The 23,265-nt window shown below is 40.4% G+C and overlaps 1 protein-coding gene across 1 annotated transcript in view; it reads left to right on the forward strand.

The window, feature by feature from the left end:
• The window catches only part of Csmd1 (CUB and Sushi multiple domains 1), a 1,422,978-nt gene that overhangs the window by 1,033,194 nt on the left and 366,519 nt on the right, over positions 1-23,265 (forward strand). Inside the window, exons 9-10 of the mRNA XM_005366231.2 lie at positions 5,079-5,203; positions 17,725-17,846. Of these exons, the coding sequence (XP_005366288.1) occupies positions 5,079-5,203; positions 17,725-17,846 (247 nt within the window). The remainder of the gene's footprint in view (positions 1-5,078; positions 5,204-17,724; positions 17,847-23,265) is intronic.

The following is a 23,265-nucleotide window of genomic DNA, read 5'->3' on the forward strand; positions in this document are numbered from 1 at the left end:
AATATATATATATGTATATATATGTATATACACACACACACACACACACACACACATATATAAATTGAAAACAGATCTCATGTCTTCCTGGCTGCCTCAGTAGATTCTTCAGTAGCTGTGATATGGAAAAGGATGACCTCCTCTGTCCACCCATTCTTGTGCAGCTAGGACAGTGGCTTCATAGTCACATCAGCACATATCCAGCTTCAGACTCATATTTAATCCTTAAATTATTCCAGATTATTTTTCCAGAATTACATGAACCAACACTTTTTGAAGAGTCCATAAATAAGTCTTATCCAAGAAGCCCATATTTAGAAGTAGTTTGTGTTAGCACTAACATACCTAGAAATAGCTCAGTCACCTCCGAAGACTCCTCCCACCACAGCAGGTAAAGCTGAACATCATTGAATGAAGTGTCTCCGCAAACTGAAAGTTGAGGAATGAGTGTCTGAGAAGCTGTTGAAGTGAGAGGCAGTTTCTTTCTATTGTCTCCTGTTTGAAAGACAGCGTCCTCCTGCTGTCACTGGTCCACTTAAATCTGCCCTTAAAGTATCAATAGTACATAACATATCTAGGACTTTTTCACATAAGTCTCTACTACCAATATTTGTCTTCATTATAAAACATAATTATTTTAAGTGCCCTATATCTGTTTGCCAATGAAAAGCAAGATGTTTTGTTGGAATCATCCTTGAAGGATACTTCTATGAAAACAAGATTAGTCACCCTGATATATCTAATATACAGAATCTCAAATGTAGTGGTACTAAGTCAATGGAAACTTGGTTTGCTGTGTATTTGAAGTAGAAAGCACACATGGTTTTTAAACTAAACTGATTTGTGAGCCAGAATAAAGCAAAACAAAAGCTCAAGTCAATAAATTAGAAGCCAGGTCATATTTTTTTTCCCATCTCATCTTGATCCATTACTGAGACAGTTGGCTTCGACTCTGCCTGAGGGTTGCCCCTTGGGCTAATTTCTGACCTGCAGATGAAGAGCTGGACATTGTTAATAAATTTAATGTTTTAAAGTCAGGATGACTCCACTATCTATTGATGTCATTTCCCCTGGGTATCCAAAAAAAAAATCACAACAGTAGTGAAGTTCTGTGTGGTTTCCTAAACGTCCTAGAAACTGGTGGTCACTGCACGAGAGCAGAGGCTTCTGAGAAAGACTGATCCCAGGGGAAATTGGCCAGTTCTGGGAAGAATGCTCACCCCAGGCTGAGAAGATTTCCTGAGCATGTGCCTGGAAGGTGTCTACAAAAACTCACGCACTGCCGGTGCTTCCCAATAGTGAGGATAGAGACAGTCTGAGGATGGAAGCTTTAGTTTTCCTTTTAATTTCATAGAGTCAGAATAGAACATTTACCAGAAACCAGAAGAGATACTTGCCATAGTTCCATTGAAAAAATACTTTGTTGTCTGTTTTCCAACTGTATAGATGTAACTAGAACTGATTAGTAGTTGTTGCCTTGGATACAGGCCAGTTCTGAGTCATGCCACTTTCTTTGTTACACCGATACACATGTCTATACTGAGTATCATGATCCTATTCATAATTCTTGTATTCTGTCGCCTGTTCCTAATAATATCTTACTTAGTCAAGCAAGGCCTCACTGTTAGACACCATCTCTGGCAGCATTGCCTCAAAATTTGGACAAACATACTATCCAGCCACAAACGAGGCTAATGAATTGCAGTGTCAAAACTCATAGATGTAAATTGTATAGCCTATGGTACACAATGTATTTTGAAATGTGTATGCATTGGTTGCAGGTGCCAGATTCTAGCTAATCAGCATGTCAGACATCATATGGTTATAATTTTATGATGCTATTTAAAAACCAGGTCAGTAATTTTTCATACAATATTATTTTACGTATCTTGGGTCTCTGCTCACTATCTCTGCATGAGACTCCCTGGGCTCATGTTCCTCCCAATTGGATGTTTTTGTCATAGGAACAGTATTTTCAGGAGCTGTCTCACCCCTCCAGTCCCTGGTTACCAGACTCTTCTCTGTGCCCATATGACTTCTAGTCTATCCCTAAGCAAAGTGGCCTCACAATTTATCCACAGTGTTGCAAGTGAAGGAGATCCCTCTAGTTTCTGTAAATGGAGACTATGCATTCATTTCCCAGCTGTTGAGACCTGAATAATCACACAAAAACTATATTAATTACAACATTGTTTGGCCAATAGTTTAAGCATTTTCCTAGCTAGCTCTTATATCTTAAATTGACCCGTTTCTATTAATCTAGGTATTGTTATGAGGCTGTGGCCTACCAGTAAGGTTTTTCTGCATCTTTCTCCTTCATCAGCTACATGGTGTCTCTGTGACTCTGTCTACTCTCTTTCTCTATCTCTGTTCTGATTTCCTACCTGGCTTTACTCTGTTAAACCATTGACCCAAACAGCTTTATTCATCAACCAATAAAAGCAACACATATACAGAAGGACATCCCACATCACACACATCCTGTGTGTGCTCTACACTCTTTGGTCCATATTTAACTGTTGTCATTTACTTGGTTCTGTATCTTGCTTATAATTTCCAAAGGTGAAAATACACCCATCACTCTGATATTAATTTCTACTCCTTTGATATACATGACCAGCTGGGATACTGGGGCATATAATAGTTCTTTCTTAAAGCCCTGAAGACTTCCCATGTCATTTCCCACAGTGGTTGTGCTAATTTATAGTCCTGCCAATAAACCATAAAAAAAGAGTTCCTTTTATTTCTGCACCCTCACTAAACCTTACTTCTTTTGTCATATTACAGCTGTGCTATGACATAATTAAACATTTTTATGGTTCTTTAAATATATTTTAATAATTCTTTGAGACTTTATTTTAATAATTATGATCACATCCTTTCCTACTTACCCACTAATTCCTTATCATAAATTTATTAACCCCTTCACTTCTCTACCCCCAAATTTTATATCACACTGAATCTTACTTCTTTTTTAAGATTTATTTATTATATATACAGTACTTTCCCTGAATGTATGACTGAACACCAGAAGAGGGTACCAGATCTCATTATAGATGGTTGTAAGCTACCATACGGTTGCTGGGAATTGAACTCAGGACCTCTGGAGGAATAACCAACCAGTCCTCTAGCCTCTGAGGCATCTCTAGACCCCATATTTCTGATAACTGTATATGCATGAGTTTGGAGACATCCATTAATCCCATGGTTGGCTTACCAGGTGACACAGTCTTAAGAAAAGTTGTCTCTCTCTTTGCTAGAATCTATGAGCTATCCTTAGCTCCTGAGTTAGGTATGAGACCTCATGAGCTTTTCCTCCCTCTATGCTGGAAAGTTTACTGGCTTCATCTTGTACAGGTCTTATGCAGACCATGAGTTCACGAGTACAGTTGTCCTATCATGACCAGAAGACTGTGTTGTGTTCATGTCCTCTCTGATCCTCAAGATCTTCTGATATTTTCACTTCTTCCTCCATGATTGTCCCTGAATCTTTGGGAGAAGATGAAATAGATGTCTCATTTGTGACAGAGCATGCCACTAAAATGTATTCCCTACAGTCTGAGCAGTTGTGAGATTCTGCATCAACACTGGTTGAGATTTCATCTGTCTGCTTCCATTGACATGTCTGCTCTTGAGAATGTCTGTTTTACCATTTCATCCACTTTTAAATCTGACATCGGTTTGCTCTCACTACAAGCTGTCTGTATTCTTTGTTTCTGGGTCTCACATGTTTTCTCCCTTTCCGTAGACTGTCTCTTTATTCTGGAAATGTTTCATTTTCTATACTGAAAGTTTGGAATTTGAAACCTCATTTGTCTGTTTTGGGAATCTCGGGTTGCGGCTTTTTTCTAGTACTTAATGAAAAGCAGAGGCCCTGACAGTCAAATGTGTTTCTAAGATGATTGCACTGTAGCAGGCGGCAGGCAGGTATGAACTCTACTTCCCCTTCTCCTTATCTCCCACCCTTGGTACAGCCTGTTAGAAGTTAGTCTCTCAAGTTAAGAGGGCCAGAAAAATGTTTGGCAAACTCTCATTCTCTGTTCCATCTCTGTGTCCCAGTTCTAGTCATTGTCATTTTGGTTTCTTCACATTTATTTATCTCTAATGTTTACTTATGGTTCTTTTCTTTCTTAGCCATTGCAATTTCTCCTTGAGTTTGTGGGTTTTGGCCATCTTACTTAGTTCTGCTTCCTAGAGTATGCCATGGTGAATGTTCAGAAAGAGGAATGAAATACAGAAATTCAAGAAGAGTCAGGCAGATAAGAAAGAAACTGTTGATGGGCAACAAATATATAATATTGGTTTTATAATAAAATTGGTGGATTCACATCATCTGTTCACTGTATTACAGATGTTTAAACAAAGACTGACCGCTAGGGATTATGGGGGAACGTCTACAAATTATCACTGTCTTTGGTGACAGTTGTGCCAATGAGACAGAATTATGTGTGGTTTCAACACCTTTTATTTTCTTAAAAAAAAACCAAATTTTTTTTTTTTTTTGGTTTTTTCTTAAAAAAAAACCAAATTTTATATCTATAGCATTTCTTTTTTTAAATAAAGTCTGTACTATAGAAGGTGTAAAATTTCAAAGTGTAAAATTCTCTCATCTGCATATTCTTTTGCAAACCACAGTAGTCCATAATATCACCCTCCTTGATGGCTATAGCAATGGCTCAGCGGTTAGGAGTACCTGTTGCCTTGCAGAGGACCCAAGTTCTGTTCTGAGCAACTACATGGCAGTTCACAATGATTTGTAATTACAATTTCAGAGAACCCAACTTTGTCTTCTGAGCTTTAAGGGTGCTGTGTGTGAAATAACCATTAAGGTTGACAAGATTATGCCTCTAGGCATAATCTTAAGAGAGTTTAAGCTTAACCTTTTCTATGGCTTTAATGGGCTATCTGAGATCTACCCTGAAACCATTAACTACCAACACCCAATATATAATAATCTCCTGTGGATTGCTGCATGTGTCCCTTTGTTTATTTAGCCTGGGTAACAACCATAAAAGTCATTTTGTTGATGTTTTTCTTCTGTTGCTAATTTAGACTGCTTTTATCTCGATGCTGTCTAGGGTTGGTGCCAGCGTGCAGTTCTCCTGTGAGGACAATTACGTGCTCCAAGGTGCCAAGGGCATCACCTGCCAGAGAGTCACTGAGACCCTTGCAGCATGGAGTGATCACCGACCCATCTGCCGAGGTAAGGTACCCAGTAGGCGGCCAAGACTCTCCCCAGGGCAGGATTTTCTCTTGAACACAGGGTGACATTTAAATGGAAATCAGGGTCTATAACTAGGGAAGGATTTGGTAATGTGTGTGTCTTCATAATAATGTGGGTCAAAAGAGTTTGTTAGGAGGTAATTCCTTTAAGGCTTTCTTCCACTACAGGACAGCTCTGAATAAAGCTGGTACTTTGATTTCAAACAAGTACACACGAGCACACACACATGCACACACACATTCATGCACACAAGCACACATGTGCACATACATGCACACACACACACAAGCACCCACACATGCACATAGGCACACCCACAGGCACACACAAATGTACACACATACCATAAGTTGGAAATTCTCTTCACCTGTGCACAGTGGTGCATGTACATAAAAACATGTTGCAAACATTAAAGTCTAGACCTTCAATGGCAATGACTTTGGATTTGCCATGTGGATGGAATGAGTGATAAAAAGAATTTATCAGCATGGTCCCAGATTTATTTAATTTTAACTTTTACTTATTTCTGAGCATGTGTATAGGTGAGTATGAGCCCACAGAACTGCCATGGTACCTGTGGGACTCTAGGATAACTTTCAGGACATGGTTATATCTTTACAACATGATAGTACTTAGGTCTTCAGTGTGATAACTTCACTGCCAAGTTATCTCACCTGCTCATATGATTTTACCTTAAACTCTACTCTGACGTGATTTGTCAAAGAAAATATTCACCATCACCATTGCCAGCTTTCTTCAAAGGATATGCATGAAATTAGAAACAAAATATGAATGCTCCACTTTTATAAGATACACAAATCCTGCCTGAAATTTGGAAATCACATAAAATCAAACAGAAACTTGACTTACGGTTTTAAGGGGGAAAGTATTTTAAAATGAAAAGAACACTAAATTTGGGCTTTATATCTTTTTTGCATCTATCTCATAATAACCTGTATTAACTGATAGTTTTTGAGAAAAAGTAAAGCATTAACTGGACCAAGGAAAGTTTCCTGTATAATAATATCTTCTCCTTCCAAGTAGACATTTATGCATGTGTGTGCACAGGTGTATTCACCCATACATGCATGTGTGGAGGCCAGAGGTCACTGTTGAATGGCTTCCTTAATTGTTTCCCACTTTAATCTTTACAATGGGGTTTCTTAGAGTCCCCCTTCCACAATGGCCTGGGATGTGTTTGTCTCTGATTACCAATGGTGGGTTCTTGACAAGTCAGACCTGACTTTGTCATGGATGCCGGGAGTCCTTTAGCCTTGTACAAGAAGAACTTTTAACACTGCGCCATCTCCCCGGTCCCTGATCCTTGTAGCCTTCTAAAAGGATTGCTGGCTCACATGTATTTTTATTTTCACTGTTTTCCCAGACAGTCTGCACTGCTTGCCAGTCACACCAAGAATGTGCAAGGGGCCCTGCATGTCCTTAACACTGTCTGTAGGAATAAGACTGTCTAACTCTATTTCTGGTGGACTTTGGGGACTTTTTGATCATGGTTTGGAAGAGAACAGCCCTCTCGAGGAATTTAGCCCATTGTTTTATTTGGTTTTGTGCTGTGTGTTTCATTTAGAAACACCTCAGCTGTCTCGGATGCTCCCGTGGCTCCTGCTGAATTATTCCCTTTAACTGTCGAGATAAGGTCCTTTCTAACTCGAGCTAGTTTTTAGTGTTGTATTCTCACAGAAGATGTAGTTTGCTGGCACTTGTCTCAGCAGACAAGAAAGTCTTCAATACTTTTCAGATAATTCCCTCCTGTTATAAAAGGGGGGGGGAAGTGAAATTAGACTAGTCTTGGTCTATTTTAATGTAAATTTATAATCAACATCTGTTTTGAGCACAGTTGAAAAACTAATATTTTAAGTAAATAGAAACTGCAAACATAAAGTTCCTTCAGATTCAGCTGCACATTGAATTTTCTTTTATGTTGATTCCTGTTCTGAAATCCATCTGAACTCTTTAGTATGCATCTCCTGCATCCAATTAATTCCACTTATTTATGTATTCGATATTTAATTAACATAACATTGTCCCAACTGGCAGAGTGCTGAGATGTTTCTATAAGTGGATTTGTGAGTGAGTAACATTCACGTCTGGGTTAACACAACGGCTTTCCTTAAAATGCAGCGTCTTCCACCCTCAGCCTCCTCTGTACTGAGATCACAGGCATGAGACACCCTGTCATTACCCCCATTACACCATTGAAAACACACAGCAAAGCTTGTCATTTACTGTACACATTATCTACAAGAACTTTACTAAGTAAAGCTTGGTGCCTGCCGAGCATCTCCTCCTCTCCCCGCCCTGGCCCCACACTGCCCTCTGGAGATGAGGTCAGCTCTTCCCAGACTCCAGGTATGAGCAGAAACACCTAGTCCTTGTGCTTCGGGGCCTGCTATGTTTCCCTCACCACGGTCTCCTCCAGCTCCATTCAGAGAAGTAGCAGAATCCCTCTCTGCCATGGCATCTGCTGAGAGGACAAACTGAAGTGTTTATAAACATCTGTGGAGCCTCTGGAGAGGGCAGAACACCCTCTGAGACAATTCCTTAGTCCCGTGCCTTGACCTTTTCAGTGGTTGACTGTTCCTACTTTATGGGGCTTAGCCTGCTTTTTGTGGGATAACTTATCAATGGGGTCCTGTGGTCACACTTACGCTGTTCTCCTTCTCATGACTCCAGCAGTTTTTCCCAGATATGAAGCATCTCTTTCCTTCACCCCCTCTCTGACACACACACATACCTTATTATAAGAAGCAAAACGAATGATACACCAAGTTCCCACATGGCCTGTGCACCTCAGCTAGATATCCAAGTTTGTCAGCACATGAGAGGCTGGAGCCTACTGATCTCAAATTTAAGGATAGCATGGGCTAAATAATAAAACCCTGCTTCCCACATGGTCCCCCTGTTTCTGAGTTCTATAGAATCCTTCAAATGTTTATTTCTACCAGTTCAAGGCCACTGAGGTTTCCTCCACTTGGTTTATCGAATTCTTGCTGCCCCCCCCCCATTTTAAATCTGTCTTCCAGTGTTTAATGGCAGCACCTCAAACCACACAGCAGACTCCGTGTGGCAGAAAATAATGCCCGGAGGATGGGCAGGAGTCTGTGGGTTTAATTCCTGGTACTGGCCCGCAGAGGTGCTGGCTTGGCTACCTATGTCTAATGGCTGAAGGCTGTTTGTTCAGAAAGCACAGTGTCAGCAAACAGGCTGGGGTCCCAGGGACCAATCACCTGTTATCCACAGACAGAAGTCTTTCTCTAAGAGAGAGTGTTGTTTAACTTCTAGGGAAGACATGTAAGCAGCTGTCCAAATAGTGTACCAACCACAGACCAAGGGAATGCTTGAGCCCAAGGCTAGCTGGATGAAGCAGAAAATTGGGCTTTCTTCCAGGAACATGGGTGACTCCTGGAGCTATAGTGAGCAGAGAGAGGCCAACCAGGAGGAGCAACCAGGGTGTTAAAGTCAGCACCAGTTCACCCCTTCTCCCAGGTTTGAGCGGGTGGGGGTAGCTTCAGTGTGATGTAATCTCAGCTGATCTCACCTGTCTAGGGTTGTTCTGGAAAAACTATAGCTCTTTGCTTCCCATCACAGATAAAATTCATAGTACGTGCACACGCATGCACGCACGCACACACACGCAAACACACACAGAGTTTGTAAATACTGAACAGCCATATCTAACCAGCAAAATGAAATGGGTGAATTTAGCTTTGTTAATAAATTTTGATTGGACAGGGGTACTGAAATATTACCTGCACATCACTACACAGCACTATGCCATGGGAATACATGTGTATCAATGGTTCCGACACACCTGCTCTCAGACCAGCCACACTGGTCGTGCCCAGTGGCTTATGTGTTGTCCAGCACTGCTTCCGCTCCATGTCTACCCTCCCTGGTTTCCTTCCCAGCCCTGGAGAGTCATCATCACCCCTTGGGTGTGGAGAGGAGACATCTAAGTGACTCATAATCCTTTTCCCACCTGGCATCCCCACAGCTCAAAGTACTTTCTTTGATTAAAATCCATAGGTCTTCTAGGCTGTCCATTTTTAAGCGTGGAGATGCCCTCGTTCTCTCTGAATTGGCCCTTTACGCACTCCTGATGGCTGACTCACCGATGGGGAAGAGCTGAAAAGCAGGCTCTTCTCGATTTCTATAAAAGGATGATGTCCAGTCTCTAACACGTACAGAAAAAGTGGATGTCGCACTCCTTAAAGTTCAAATAGTTCTGAAAATAGACTGTAGAAGCGTTTGCCAAAGTATGAGTAAGTTCCCTGGGGTTACAGTGTCCTCAGTGCTAACTGTAGGGACATTTGGCCAGCTGTGGGCAGTTCCCTACAGCAAGGGCAATGTCTCAGGCACATTCGTGACACCATTTCAAGAAGTTGGTAGGCAGAGAGCAGCCTGGTGTGGATCCTCCCAATTCATCCTTGGATTTTATGCCAGCTCACGGATTAATTACGTCAGACACATGTCAGTCAGAGAAAAGAATGAGTGCTCTGAGCATTGAGACCAACATCAGAGTTTTTAAGGTCATAGGTCAAGCAAGGCCTGGTTCTCATGGTCTCATGGTCCCCTGCTCTACAAGGGGTCTCTAACTATTAGGTTATATCCAGCCTTCTCTCCTTGGGGAGTGTCTGATTGAAGCAGCTGATAACACACAGTGAGTCAGGAGTGACCCTGTGTCTAGAAGCTGGTGTGGTTTGCCAAAACTTACATTATCTAATTAGCCTGGAGGCCTGGGGACATTACCTTTCCCTTCAGTTACCAAACAGATGAATGTTGTCACAGCTCAGTAATTACACAAGGGATTCCATATTCCATTTGAAATTATGCGTACTTCATTTAGAGATATGAAAACAGCTATTATGATTTTTTTTCTCGGGGTAAAACATTACGAGCTGTTTAAAACTGCATAAGCATCCTTAACTGGCAGCAGAAAAATAAGCAAACAAGGAAAGATAAGGAGATGATATTGCTTTATTGAAGGGAAGTGCTCAGGCTGGCGTTTCATCTTTTGGGGCTTCGGGAGGATGGAGGTGGAGAGCGTCCTTTGCTGCTGAGGTGCCTTGGCTCCCAGAGTTGAAAGGGCACTTAAGAAAAGGGAAGTGTTATTTTCAGTTGTAACCCTAGTTACACAAAAGCTAATTGGAGGCAGCCAGGGTCGCAGAACAAAGTTCTTATTACCTCCGGATTCCAGGTGAGGTTAACTAGAATTATCCTTCCCGAATTAACTTGTCATGTACCGAGGCTGTTCTGTGTTATCCTCTCTGCCCGCGTTTTTATGTCTATGCAGAAATGACCTTTTCAATGGCAATGAAAAGATTATTTACACCAGAGAGAAGCTTCATGCTATTGAATCACAGGTCTAGCGTCAGCATTAGAATTATATTTCATGTGGTGGTTATTTGTTCAAGCAGCGATTGTGTCAGAGAATTAAAGAAACACATAGCATAGCTTCCTTAGGTATATTGAATTAGGGGAAACACCAGTGATTCCAGATTCTTGAGGGCTTTGGAGAGAACTCTAATATTTTGGATATTGCTTTGTCTAAGAGTTTCTGGAAGTGATGTGTTCAGAGTTTATGCCACTTGTTTATTCCAGTGACAATTAGTAGAGTTGGTACTCACCCCACCTGGGAGCCATGGTGTGTCCGTCTGAGGCCCTCGGCCTTGCTTTCCTCCTCTGTACATATTGGACCTTTGTCAGCTGTCAGTGCATCTGAAATCCCTCTGTATCCAGCCTCTTCCATCAGCAGCCTTTCCACTGTAGGAACCTCCTCCCTGCCTCCCTCATTTCCCAACAGCATCGTGTGCCTGAGTGTTTATTTGCTTGGTTTTTTTTCTTTCTTTGTCTTTTCTCAATTCAGATGATTTTTTTTTTTACTTTTATTGGTTCTTTGTGGATTTTACATCATGCATTCCACCCCTTTGCATCTGCCCTCCATTCTTGCCAACCTCCCCACCAAAACAAAACCAAATTTAAAAGAAAAGCCAAAGACAGCTTGTTTCTGGATCCATGCAAAGGATTGAGTTAATTTCCCCCTCTGCTGCACCCCCCTTGTAAGGCAGTCAGCAAACACTGGCCACACATACCATACTATGCCAAAGCCTGCGACCTTCAGTTCACTCTTTAAATGAGTCATAGGTAGAATAATGGCTCCTGTGGTATTAAACACAGTAGGAGGCTTAAGATAAAGCTGCTGAAGATGCAGCATCCAGTAACTGCACGAGGCAGGCCTGGACCCCAGGGGAGATGGCAAGGGGGCTACAAGCCCTGTGCCCTCGGGCCCTGCTCTCTGTCTCCGTTTCAGCTGGCAATCTAGACATTTCAAAATGACTTATAATTTTTAAAAATTTTAAGAAATATGTTTATTATATATCATATAATATATGTTAATCATATGTTATATATGTATCATGTGTGTGTTAAATATGTCATATAATACACAATATAGTGATTTGTTTCAAGGAGTGTCTCATGTAATTTCTGCTGTTGGGCTAAGTTAACTGTATTTGAACAGAATTTTTTACACTTTAGCTAATTTGGTTAAATTGTTACTCTAGAACAGAAAAGATTTTTTGTAGGATCTCAGTAAATAAATGCTTTTTGTTTTATTTTATTATTATTTTGAAGCATGGTCTCACTCTTCACCCATATCGGCCTCAGACTCATGACCACTCTCCTGCCTGCCACCATGAGTCCTGAAATCTCAGGTGTGAGCTATGAGGCCCAACAATCCTTTGTTTTCAGTGAATTTTCATTCATGTGAGGTAAATGTTTTTCCCTTTAATAAATATTCATTGCTCAGACAGTAAATGTCCAATGCTACCTCTAAAAAGAGAGGGCTTTACATATGAATATGATGTTTGGACTAACCGTCCTCCATCCTTCTCCCTTCCAATCCATCCCCATGGCCCCTGCCACTTATCCTTCCTAAGTTCGTGTACTCCTTTTCTTAAACCTACAAGTCCTCTTAGTGCTGCCTATAAGTGCATGAACGTAGGACGACTCACTGACGATCATGGGGAACCTGAAGGAAACTTATACTCCTGTCATGAGTAGGCCATCCATTGCCAATAGCCCCTGAGTCCAGGTGAGATTCATAAGATGCATGCTCATACATGGTTGGCTTCATCTTGTACAGTTTCGTGTCTGCAGTTGCAATGTCTGTAAGTTCATGTGAACAGTATAGATGTCCATGACTTCTGGCTCTTACATACTCTCTACAAGCTCTTCCTTGATGACCCCTTAGCCTTGGGGAAAGAAAGAATATCATAGCCACAACTCTAACCCCAACCTCAACTCAAACCCTAACCATAGTCTCTTATGTGTTGTGAGCTAACAAATGAGTTACGGTAATGACTGACCTGGTAAGATATGCCCCTGAATGTTATAGGAGTGATCAACCATTTTCTGGTTGGATTAAAGCTGACCCACAAGTCAGAGTTAATGCCTATTATCATGAACTGGTCCAAAGTCTCATAGAGTGTGTGTCATAGGACCGACGGGAATGAACTCCTACCATTGGACTCAACAGACACATTAAACGGTCCCTGACGGTCTTATCTTTATGCCCATAGATCAGTACATCTCTCAGCCCTCATCAGAGAAACTTCTTTTTTTTTTTTGCACTAGATGCTGTTTAATGAGAGTTCTATAATTGGTCAGTGTGCAGAGAATAAGAGACTGTGGAATCCATTTTTCTTCTTGAACTATTCCATTTTCATACGTTGTCTTATAAATTCTAGTTTATTTAGATGCATATACTATCAGTGAAATGTGAGTGCTCATGCTGATGGAACTTTCCAGGCCATAACCTCTGTTCCACATTAGTATACAGTTACTGTCCATGGACGTTTAACATGTAACTGGACATCAATCTGAATCAGGTATTATATTGTCCGGTGTTGCCACAGACCAGGTCTTTAGAAGAGTGGCAGTAACATTGAACTACAAGGCGTATGAGCACACATCTGTGCATGTTGGTGACAGGAAACACAAAGATTGCTCTCAAAGGTCTTAGACCCTTGTGCATTATGATCGTGTATGCTGCTTAAAGGCTCCGTGAACTGTTTGAATGCTCAGTTAGTGAAAAAGCAACTACAAGATCAGAAGTGATCTTACCTTCAAGGACACAATAAGACTTCCCAGTGTCAGTCAGAAGAGGCCTGTCCAGCTCTCCCAGATCTTAAGAGCTCAGTACTCATTCACAGGAAGGAGTGAGAAATGTCAGTGCATGAGTGGAAAGCTGAGTCCACAGAAGAGCTCCAGACTTCTGGGTTTCTGAGTCAGATACAATTGTGCACAAATTCCCAGAGCTTCATCTCTGCTTCTGTTCAGGTACAGCTGGCCAACACCCTGCCACCCTTTTCCCCACTCTTTTCTTCGATGGGGCCTCTGCACACTGTTCCTGCTCATCTTCAGCAAGGCTTCTCTTGCATTACTTTGACTCTCCTATCCTCTCTTCTGATTCTCTCTTTTCTTCCCTGACAGTTGTTCTTTGTAAGTGCTGGATTTACTTATTTCATCCCCATGGCACTGCAGATGGACACTAGATGGACATGCTAAACAAGGAGTTTCTTGCTGATGTATGTTTAGTCATTCATTAACTATTTCTATTTTGAGAAAGCTCAATAAAAACATAGATACCCTGTAAAAATCAATCCTTAAAAACCAGTGAGATGAATTCCATAAAGTTCTGAAGCAAATTTTTAGTATTTCAGTTGAAGGGCTATGCTTCAGCACAAGTCACAGAGGCACGCAGCAGGTAGTGGAGGGCTAGATTCTGTAAACTTTCCTGCTGGGGATAGTGGGGTCTAATGATTGGGGGATACTAAATCATCAGTGAAAATACAGTGAAATAGCTTCTGATATCTTTAAACATGTCTTCTCAATGTTTGAAATACTTGCATATCCCCGTATTTATCCTGATTCACAATTAAATCCATATATATTTGTGATTAATCCTGTATTTATAAGAGCTGTTAATTCTGAAGTATAGCAAAGTTGAAACACAATATAAAGGCATAAAGCCTTTGAGTTATAAAAACTCAAGTATTGGTGTCTTTCCTTAAGACATTATAACTAATGCTGCCAATGCCAAAATGCTTCAGATGAATTTTACATTGGAAGTTCGTGATCTTTTCTGAAAACATTTTTCTAAAATAGATACATCACAGAGTGAAGATTAGCATCTAGTATGGGTCTCTGCTTGCAGAAAACTTTTCTACATGACTTGTGGAGCTACTACATGCTTAACTAGGGTTTGAACAGTCTCTTACCCTTTATTTTAACAGTGATGTTCATTTATGCAGAAAATGTTTGCATTTTAAATCATTTTTAACATGTTTATGCATGTAGAGTTGACTGATTTTTAGCTAATCATGTCTGTAGTGAGTATTCAACAGCTTCTAAGTCGCTGGATGTGGCTGTCTTATGTCAAGAACTTCAGCCTGCAGTCTTGGTGCTGAGCATGTGCCATCAAAGAAGGAGAAGCCCCAGACTTACAGCCTGAGAAGACAAAGAAGTCTGTGGAGAAAGAATAACCTTGAAAGAACCATGAGTTCTGCAAAGGAGTGCCATTTCTTCTAGGAATAGTCACAGTTTAAACCATGTTAATGTGGGTATAGACTACTGGAGACTGCATATTTCTGCCATGGTTAGTGGAGCTTCCTGAATTCCATACAAGATAGTCCTTGCAGGACAGGAGACCTATATTATTGACCTTAGAGTTGAGTCTCCTAGATAAACAACCAGCCTGAATTTCATAATGTCAGTGGGTAGTGGAAAGAGAGAAAACATGGATCATGAACAGGACAGACGGGTGGCCAGGAGAGCTTTGTATGAATTTGTCTATGCTAATTCACTGGGAGGCCATGTGTATGATGGGAGGCTTTCTGTATGATGCTGTCTAGGATAACCCACTGGGTGTCCATATGTGTATTCTAGAAGGAGTCTAGAATAATCCACTGGATGGCCATGTATGTTCTCTGTATGAAAGTGTCTAGACTAATCCACTGAATAACCATGTGTGTTCTCTATTTGATGGTGTCTAGAATAAGCCACTGAGAAGCCTGGTATAGCTGGACTTTTTCATTAGGATTGTTGGCTCCCCAATAATGACATGGAGACATTATTGTAAAAGCTTGGTCTATAGCTTAGACTTGCCCCACTAACTCTTATAATTTAAATTAATCTATTTCTATTCATCTACGTGCTGTCACATGACTCGGGGCTTTTATCTCTCCTCCAGCGTGTCTTCCTCTTCCTGTGTCTGGCATGTTGACTTCTCCTTTCTTCTTCCTGGAGCTCTTTGTCCTCTGAAGTTCCACCTCACCTCTTCCTGTCTAGATAATGCCATTCAGCTCATTCTTAAACCAATCACAGTGACATATCATTACACAGTGTAAAGAAATATTCCACAACATTTCCCCCTTTTTGATCAAATAAAACGGAAAGAGTTTTAACTCTAACATAATAAAACTATATACAATAAGAACAACTATCAGGTAAGAATTATATTCATAATATTTAATAAATTTGCATTTGACAAATTTAAAGAAAATAGGCCAATATTAATCCTATCTTGGTGAGTCCAAAGTTTTGTAGCCAATTTACCTTCCATCATAGCTAAGGAAACTGCAACTAAAACTCTTTAGTCTTCAACTCCAACAGGGACCCCAGAAGGATATAAAATTACCTAAGTAATCAGGAAGTACAGAGCAAGCAACTTTCAAAACTAAGAAATGATAGAGACATCTGCCTGGACAGTCACCCCAAATTTTCTCTGCAACATTAGGACATCCATCTTTGACCTAAACCTGGTGTGTTCTTGGCATGGCAGGGTCTAAGATAAGGAAGTTCTTATCTTTGTATGTGTTTTCTCATAAAAGTAGCCCTATTGTTTTTTTCCCAAGCCCAGTTTAAGTTATTAATATTCAGTCCAGAACCCACACTGATATTAGATTTCCAAGTTTTGGAAAAATAAAACTTTGAGAAAGAAAAGGACAATTGAAATCCTTCTTTTTTATCACAAAGTATGCCATTTTCATCAGTTTACTGTTTCCAGACTTCAGTTGCTTTTTCATTTCAGCTTCAAGATGAAGAAAAAGACAATGAAGGCTTCCTTTGCTTTTAGAGTCGTCATTTCTATTTTCTTTAAGGTATCCACAGCATAATACACTCAAGTCTCTGTCTTCATTGTGATTTGAGAATTGGCACCATTCTGTGAAATAGAATCTAAGCCTTGAATGAGACGATGGCATTGCATCCCACCATCCTCATTTGAATGACACAGGGCAAAGCTGAACAGAGATGAAACTGCACATAAGTCCATCCTGTGTGAGGTGTGGCACTGCTCCCAAATGCTGCTCTACTGAACTCCTTTATGCATCTCCCTGGACCGATGGATAGAGTGGATAGATGTACAGACTCTTTGTGTACCAATGAGTACCTAGGAGATGAGGTTTTGTGTCACAGTGGCATTTGAAATTGGCAGGTTTGATCTTAATCTTTCTGTGACATTGTGACCATGAGCGACAATGTCCTTGCAAATGCTCTCTAACAAGATATCCTTACCCACATTGTAAATATCAGGTATGGTTCTCAAAGACTGAGCAAAAGGCACTTGCCAACTTTCTATGATGACCTGTTAAGGGTGAACTTCACAGGGACCGGAGAGATGGTTCTATGGTTAAAAGGGACTTGCTACTTATTCTTGCAGAGGGATTCAGGTTCAGTTGGCACCATTCACAATGGATAGCTCTCAACTTCCTGTATTTCCAGTTTCCAAGGTTTTGATACCCTCTTCTGGGCTTCCCAGGCACCTTCTCCCCTGAACTCACATGTCTGTACCCTCACAGAGACATGCACATAAAAATACACTAAAAATAAATCTTTTTAGATTATAGTATAGGGTTTTACTGGCTCTGTGAAATGTATTTAGGAAAACACACACACACACACACACACAAATTTATGTAACAATTTAAAGAAAAGTGTCCATGAATTTGAAAGAGATTGGAAGAAGGATATGTGTCAGGGTTTGGAGGGAGGAAAGGAAGAAATGATGTGATTATCTTTTTATTAAAGTCATGTTTTTCTCTAATGTGAATAATTTATATTTAAATGTAACTGTGCATTTATGCATACATAGGACATTAACGTAGATCCAGGTGGGTGAGGGAAGGGGAGAAGGGGAGGAAAGAGAAAATGTTGATTATTGTCTTTCATGTGTAGATCCTGTGTTAAAGAACATACTTACACATGAAAGCAGAGGGTGTGTGTGGGAGTATGAAGGGGACAAGTAGGAAGCAGAAAGGGGCAAATAGGAACAATTATACACATGTATGAAAATGTCAGGTTGACACCCATTGTTGGATATGCCGCCTAAAAAAATGAACCTCTTACAAAACATCCCACATGGTATCCCTTGTACGCTGATGAACTGCTGGGCAAATTCTATTGTTTCCATCTGTTTCCAGCCAGGACATGTGGATCTAACCTGCGTGGGCCCAGTGGTATCATCACCTCCCCTAACTATCCCGTGCAGTACGAAGACAATGCTCACTGCGTATGGGTCATCACGACCACTGATCCAGACAAGGTAAGGCTTCTCCACCCATGCGGGTGCTGTCCGCAACTATTTCTGGTTAGCAGACTGCCTGGCCAATCAGTGGCTGACCTTGGCTAGTGACCACACGCTCACCTAGCCATAGAGTCTAGCCAGGACTCAGTACTGTGCCTTCTGGCAGACCAGGATGTGAGGTCGTTCCTGATACGGGGTACCCTGTACTGCTTCTTTACTAAGCATGTCTGCCACGTCAGGCCCTGCTGCTCAGTCAACCCTTTCCTCCAGCTTGAGTCTGCTCAGTGCCCTTTGTTGGAAACTCCTCTGCTGGATAGAGTCACAGCATTGACTTTTCAGCACGGTTGTCAAGACAAGGCTGTTATTTTTCCCTCCTCTGCCTTTCCCCAGTGTCCTGTGATAATATATTAGGTCAAATGTTTTCATATCCATGATACTCGAAGCTGTGTGTGTTCTCTGTAAATTTTGCACATGCCCTCTGCAATGCTATGCCTACCTCTTACTCCACAGGCGAGGGGATGGTACTCACCACTTTTCTATTGACTGTGAAATGAATTGTCTTCAATGCACTCCAAGTTCACCAAAATTCAGAGCGGACTGCGAGGGTCAGATGCCTTCATATCATTTTCATTAAGAAACTGACAACAAAGTATTCGGGCACAGATTTCAAATTATGTGAAACAAACACTATTAAAGGAACACTTTCTGGGAACATAAATTTACTGAACTTCATATTGGCAGTTTTTGAGTGGTCTGGCATTTTGTTTCTGTAGCGGCCGCCTGCCCATTTCTGCCCTCTTGTCAGGTGCTTGTCAGGTCCCAGGACATCTTCCATACCAAGGCAAGCATAGAGAATTCCTTTGTGACAGAGCATCGTCTGTCTCCCAGAGTCTGTCCTCAGCACAGTAGATGTCAGCTCCGTACACAGAAGGCATGTGGGCTTGAGTAGACTCTGAGCATCTGAGCCTGCACTGTCACAGAGACCATAGGAACATTTTCCTTTGCTGGGGACTAGGACAAATCAGTTGCCATGTGAACCTAGTTACCATAACAGCATCATCCACTACAGACTATTAGACATAGAAATGGCAAAAATACCCAGCAAGAGTTGACTGAGGGATAAGCTGTTTGGGTCATCATTAAGTGTCTATCAATCCAAGTTTAGTTAAACTAGTGCTAACAAGTATACCACGTTCCTGGTCTACATTTGCTTTCCTTGGTTCTCACATCCATACACTTTTGAAACATTCTGTTTTCTCTCTATCAAGCTAAGTTATTTGACCTTGAGAACTTAGGAAAGGCTTGAAAGTCAGATGGAAATGTTTGGGGAAGAAATTGAAAACAATTGTATTTGCCTGCTTTGCGGTATGCTAGATGTAGAATTGAATTAATGGCAAATATATATTACCTCTGCTGCCATGCAGTACAAGCAAAAATACATGTTTATGTCCTCTCTAAAGAGATGCCACTGCAGCCCAAAGTGTCTTATTGTGACATTTATAAAGCATAAAATGTTTTATTTTTGTAATCAAGGAGGTAGGACAACCTCTTTTCTTAGATTTGATTTTAGCAATAATATAACTAAAGGAAATGGATCAATATAAATCAAATGAATGAGTTAGTTAGTGTCTACATATTCCCTGTGGTTCAGCAAAAGGGAAATATGGAAGATCACACAGAAGTAGGGAGCCCCTCATGGGAAGTGAAGTGGTAACCCTACCCAGCATGTGGTCTTCCTGCACGCTATTGCATATAAATCCCTTGTCTCCTGCCAACTCTGTACCTGAGCCCCTTCAGTCATTATGGCTGCTCTCCGTGTCTTCCCCAGTGCTACACCATTGGCTGGAGAGAACTCTTAGGGTCCTTTCCATCTACACACAACCTATACTATATGCAAGATATTTCCATCTTCTCTCAACTGTTGAATGATTCAACAAATTCAGCATCTCTTCATTAGAAAAACATGAAATAATCTAATCACAGAAGAACCATACCTATAATTATAATAATTTGCAGAACACCTGTGGTTTTAGCCCATTTTTCTCACTGCTTCTGGGGCAATGAATGGCTTTAAGAAAGAGTTGGCTTTGAAGACAATCAGGATAACAAAAACATGTTAGAGTCTTCCTAAGGGCCTTTTCATGGAGAAAGAGAAAGTGTGCATGTACCGTTTGTGCATAGGGGCCATGGTGGAACAGACTGAATGATACATAATTCTTTCACTGGGAGACAACAAGAGTGATAAAAAAGAAAAGTTCAAAAGGCACTGAAGAGTGTGTCCTACAGTTGCCTCGCCTGTAAACTCATGAAGATGTAGCTTCAGTTGAGAAGGGTGGAAGAGGAGGCTGAAGGGGAACAGGTCTTGAGACTCTGGTGCAGTATTCTCTGTCCTCTAGAACTTTGCCATACCTCTTCCCTCCAGCAGATGCCATCAGTGACAGGAGAGAAGAAAAATCAAAGATGACATTGAACCTGACTTGGTATTTTATTTACAAGTTTTACACTTGTGCTTATAGGGGAGGATGACCCACAGCTTTCCTTTCTGTGTGTCCTAACTTGATTTTGTTGTCTTGTAATACTGGATCCTGAGAATGAGCTTGGGAGAATTTTTTTTCTTTTCTGTTATGAAATAGCTAGAAGAACAGTTGTGTCAGTTCTTCAAAAGTCTGATAAAATGCCGCAGTTAATTAATACAGTCGTGGGCTTTTCTCCCATTGGACACATTTTAATTATCACTTCAATCTCATTACCTATTGTTGATCTGTTTATGGGCTTGTATCTTCTGTTTTGATGATAAGTCATGTGTGTCTAGGAACTTATCAATTTCTTCTAATTTTATGGTTCATTGTAATTCAATTTATTAGAACTTTCCTTAATAATTTTCTGAATTTTAGTGCTACCTATTATAATATGAACTTTGAATCTCTACCTCATTTACTTGAATTTTCTCTTCTGTTTGGTTGGGTTGTTGAAAGGCTTGTCAGTTTTCTTTATCTTCGGGAAGAGCAACTCTCTGTTCCATTGTCTCAGTGTCAATCTTTGAGTCCAAACTTCCCTTCTTTCTGCTCTATTGCTGGTTTAGGATTTGGTTGGTTGTTCTTAGAAGGAAAATTCACTATGATCAAGTTGGCTTCATTAGGGGAATGCATCCTATGCAAATCAATGTGTAAAAGATAAATACAGAAGTAGAGTTAAGGATGGAAGTTAAGATGAGCTCAATAGATGCAGAATTAACCTTTGATGAAGTTCAGTATCTCCTTATAATGAAAAATCTTTACAAATTAGGGATTAAATGAATGCAACTTAACACAATAAAGGTTTCATAAGACAACCCCTTAGCCTATATTACACTGATTGCAGGAACTCTTAAGTATTTCCTCAATAATCAGGAATATAAGAAAGATATCTACTTTCTTCACTTTCACTTTATATAGTACCTGTTTATATGCAAGTACTATATTTAACCTAAGTATGACAATAAGACGCAGTAAAACAGAATACAAATGGGAAAGGAAGAACTGGAATTTTTTGTTGAATGATAACAGGACGTTATGACTAGAAGACCCTAAACAATACCCAGAAAGCCATTAGAAATTATAAAACAGTTTGACAAATAGCAGGATACAAATCCTCACACAGAATCATCTACTTCCCTATAAATGAATACTGAATTCACCGAGGAGTAAGATAGCTTAGGAATGCCATTTTATTCTCAGTAGCCTCTGTGGTGGTCTGAATGAGAACGGCCCCCATAGGCACCAATGTTTGAATGCTTGGTCCCCAGTGAGTGAAACAGTTTGGGAAGGAGTGAGAGTCATAGGCTTATTGGAGTGGGTGGGACCTCATTGGAAGACATATGTCACCTGAGGTAGACTTTGATATTTAAAAGGTTCATATAAGGCTTAGCCAGTTTCTCTCTCTGTCTCTGTCTCTATCTCTGTCTCTGTCTCTATCTCTGTCTCTCTCTATCTCTCTCTCCCTGCAACTTGATGAGCAGATATGTACTCTCAGTGCCTGTTCCAAATGCCATGCTTGCTTGACCGTCACCACACTCCCAGTCATGATGATCACGAACTGGAACTGCAAGCCTCAGTGGAATATCTTCCTCTTATAAGTTGCCTTCATCATGGTGTCTCCACATAGGAATACAATAGTGGCTAAGACAGCCCCTTTGAAATTTAAATCAATAAATCTATGATTGGAGAGATGGCTCAGAAGTTAAAAACACTGGCTGTGCTTTTCCAGAAGACTCCAGTTTAACCCCCAGCACTCACATGCTAGCTCACTATTGTCTGTAGCTACAGTTCCAGTAAGTCTGGTGCCTTCTAATGGGCTTCTTGAGTATTGTGCCCACATGGTATATAATCATGCATGCATACAAGAAAAACACCCATAGACACAAAATGAAAATAAACGCATCTCAAAAAAGAATAAATCTAACAATGAAGGTAAAAGATCCATAAATAAAATTCATTAAACTGCAAAAATCAAAACTGAGTAAGATTTTTTTTTCAGTAGAAAGACTTTAGTTACAATGATTGATAGGACTTGTGTTAAAATGACCAAATGATGAAATGCAATATATAGATTGAATGATATTCTCAGAATAATATAAATTATGTTCTTCACATAATAAGTAAAACCTACTAAACATCAGTGCAGATGCATGAGACCCTGAATAGCTAAAGAACTCTGAGCAAGAAAGATATTCTGAGGCATCCTGACCACCAACTTCAGCACGTGTAACATACATACAGCCATGGTAACCAAAACATCATGGATTGGGCATAAAACAGACCAACAGAAATCTCAGAAGTTACATGGGGATAGTCACCTGGTTCTTGACAACATAACCCCAAACACTGGAGGCTTCATGATTTCTGGATCATATGGTACACGGAAAGCCTCACCATTCACACGCATCCACATGGAAATCCATTAAAAAGACTCTCTTGGCCACCACAGGAAGAAATAAACTATGTTGTTCACAAGCCTAATAAAGACCCAGACTCTCAGAACTCACTAGGAAAGCATGGGAAACATCAGGGCATTGCACTGGGTAATGGCTCTTGAACTGGACTTGGGGTTTAGGAAACAACACCAAGAATTATGTGTAAGTGTTTCCAGTTAAAAAATAGCCTTCTGTAAATCAAAGAAAATGGAAATCATAAAGTAAAGAGACAGCCCACAGAATGGAATAAAACATGTACCAAATATTCACCTGGAAAAGGATTAAGACCAAGACTATATGAAGAATGTAGACAATATTATAACAAAATAATGAGCAATTGGATCATATATACTGAATGAACACTTTAAAAATGAAAAGCACAGCAGTCAGTAATTATATGTAGAAACTTTCCAGTCTTTAGTTATTGGAGAAATTCAATGTATAGCTTTATGATATTCCTTCTTACACCACTCAATCATCAAAGCA

This window comes from Microtus ochrogaster, unplaced genomic scaffold (assembly GCF_000317375.1).
Source record: "Microtus ochrogaster isolate Prairie Vole_2 unplaced genomic scaffold, MicOch1.0 UNK7, whole genome shotgun sequence".
Classification (NCBI taxonomy): Eukaryota; Metazoa; Chordata; class Mammalia; order Rodentia; family Cricetidae; genus Microtus; species Microtus ochrogaster.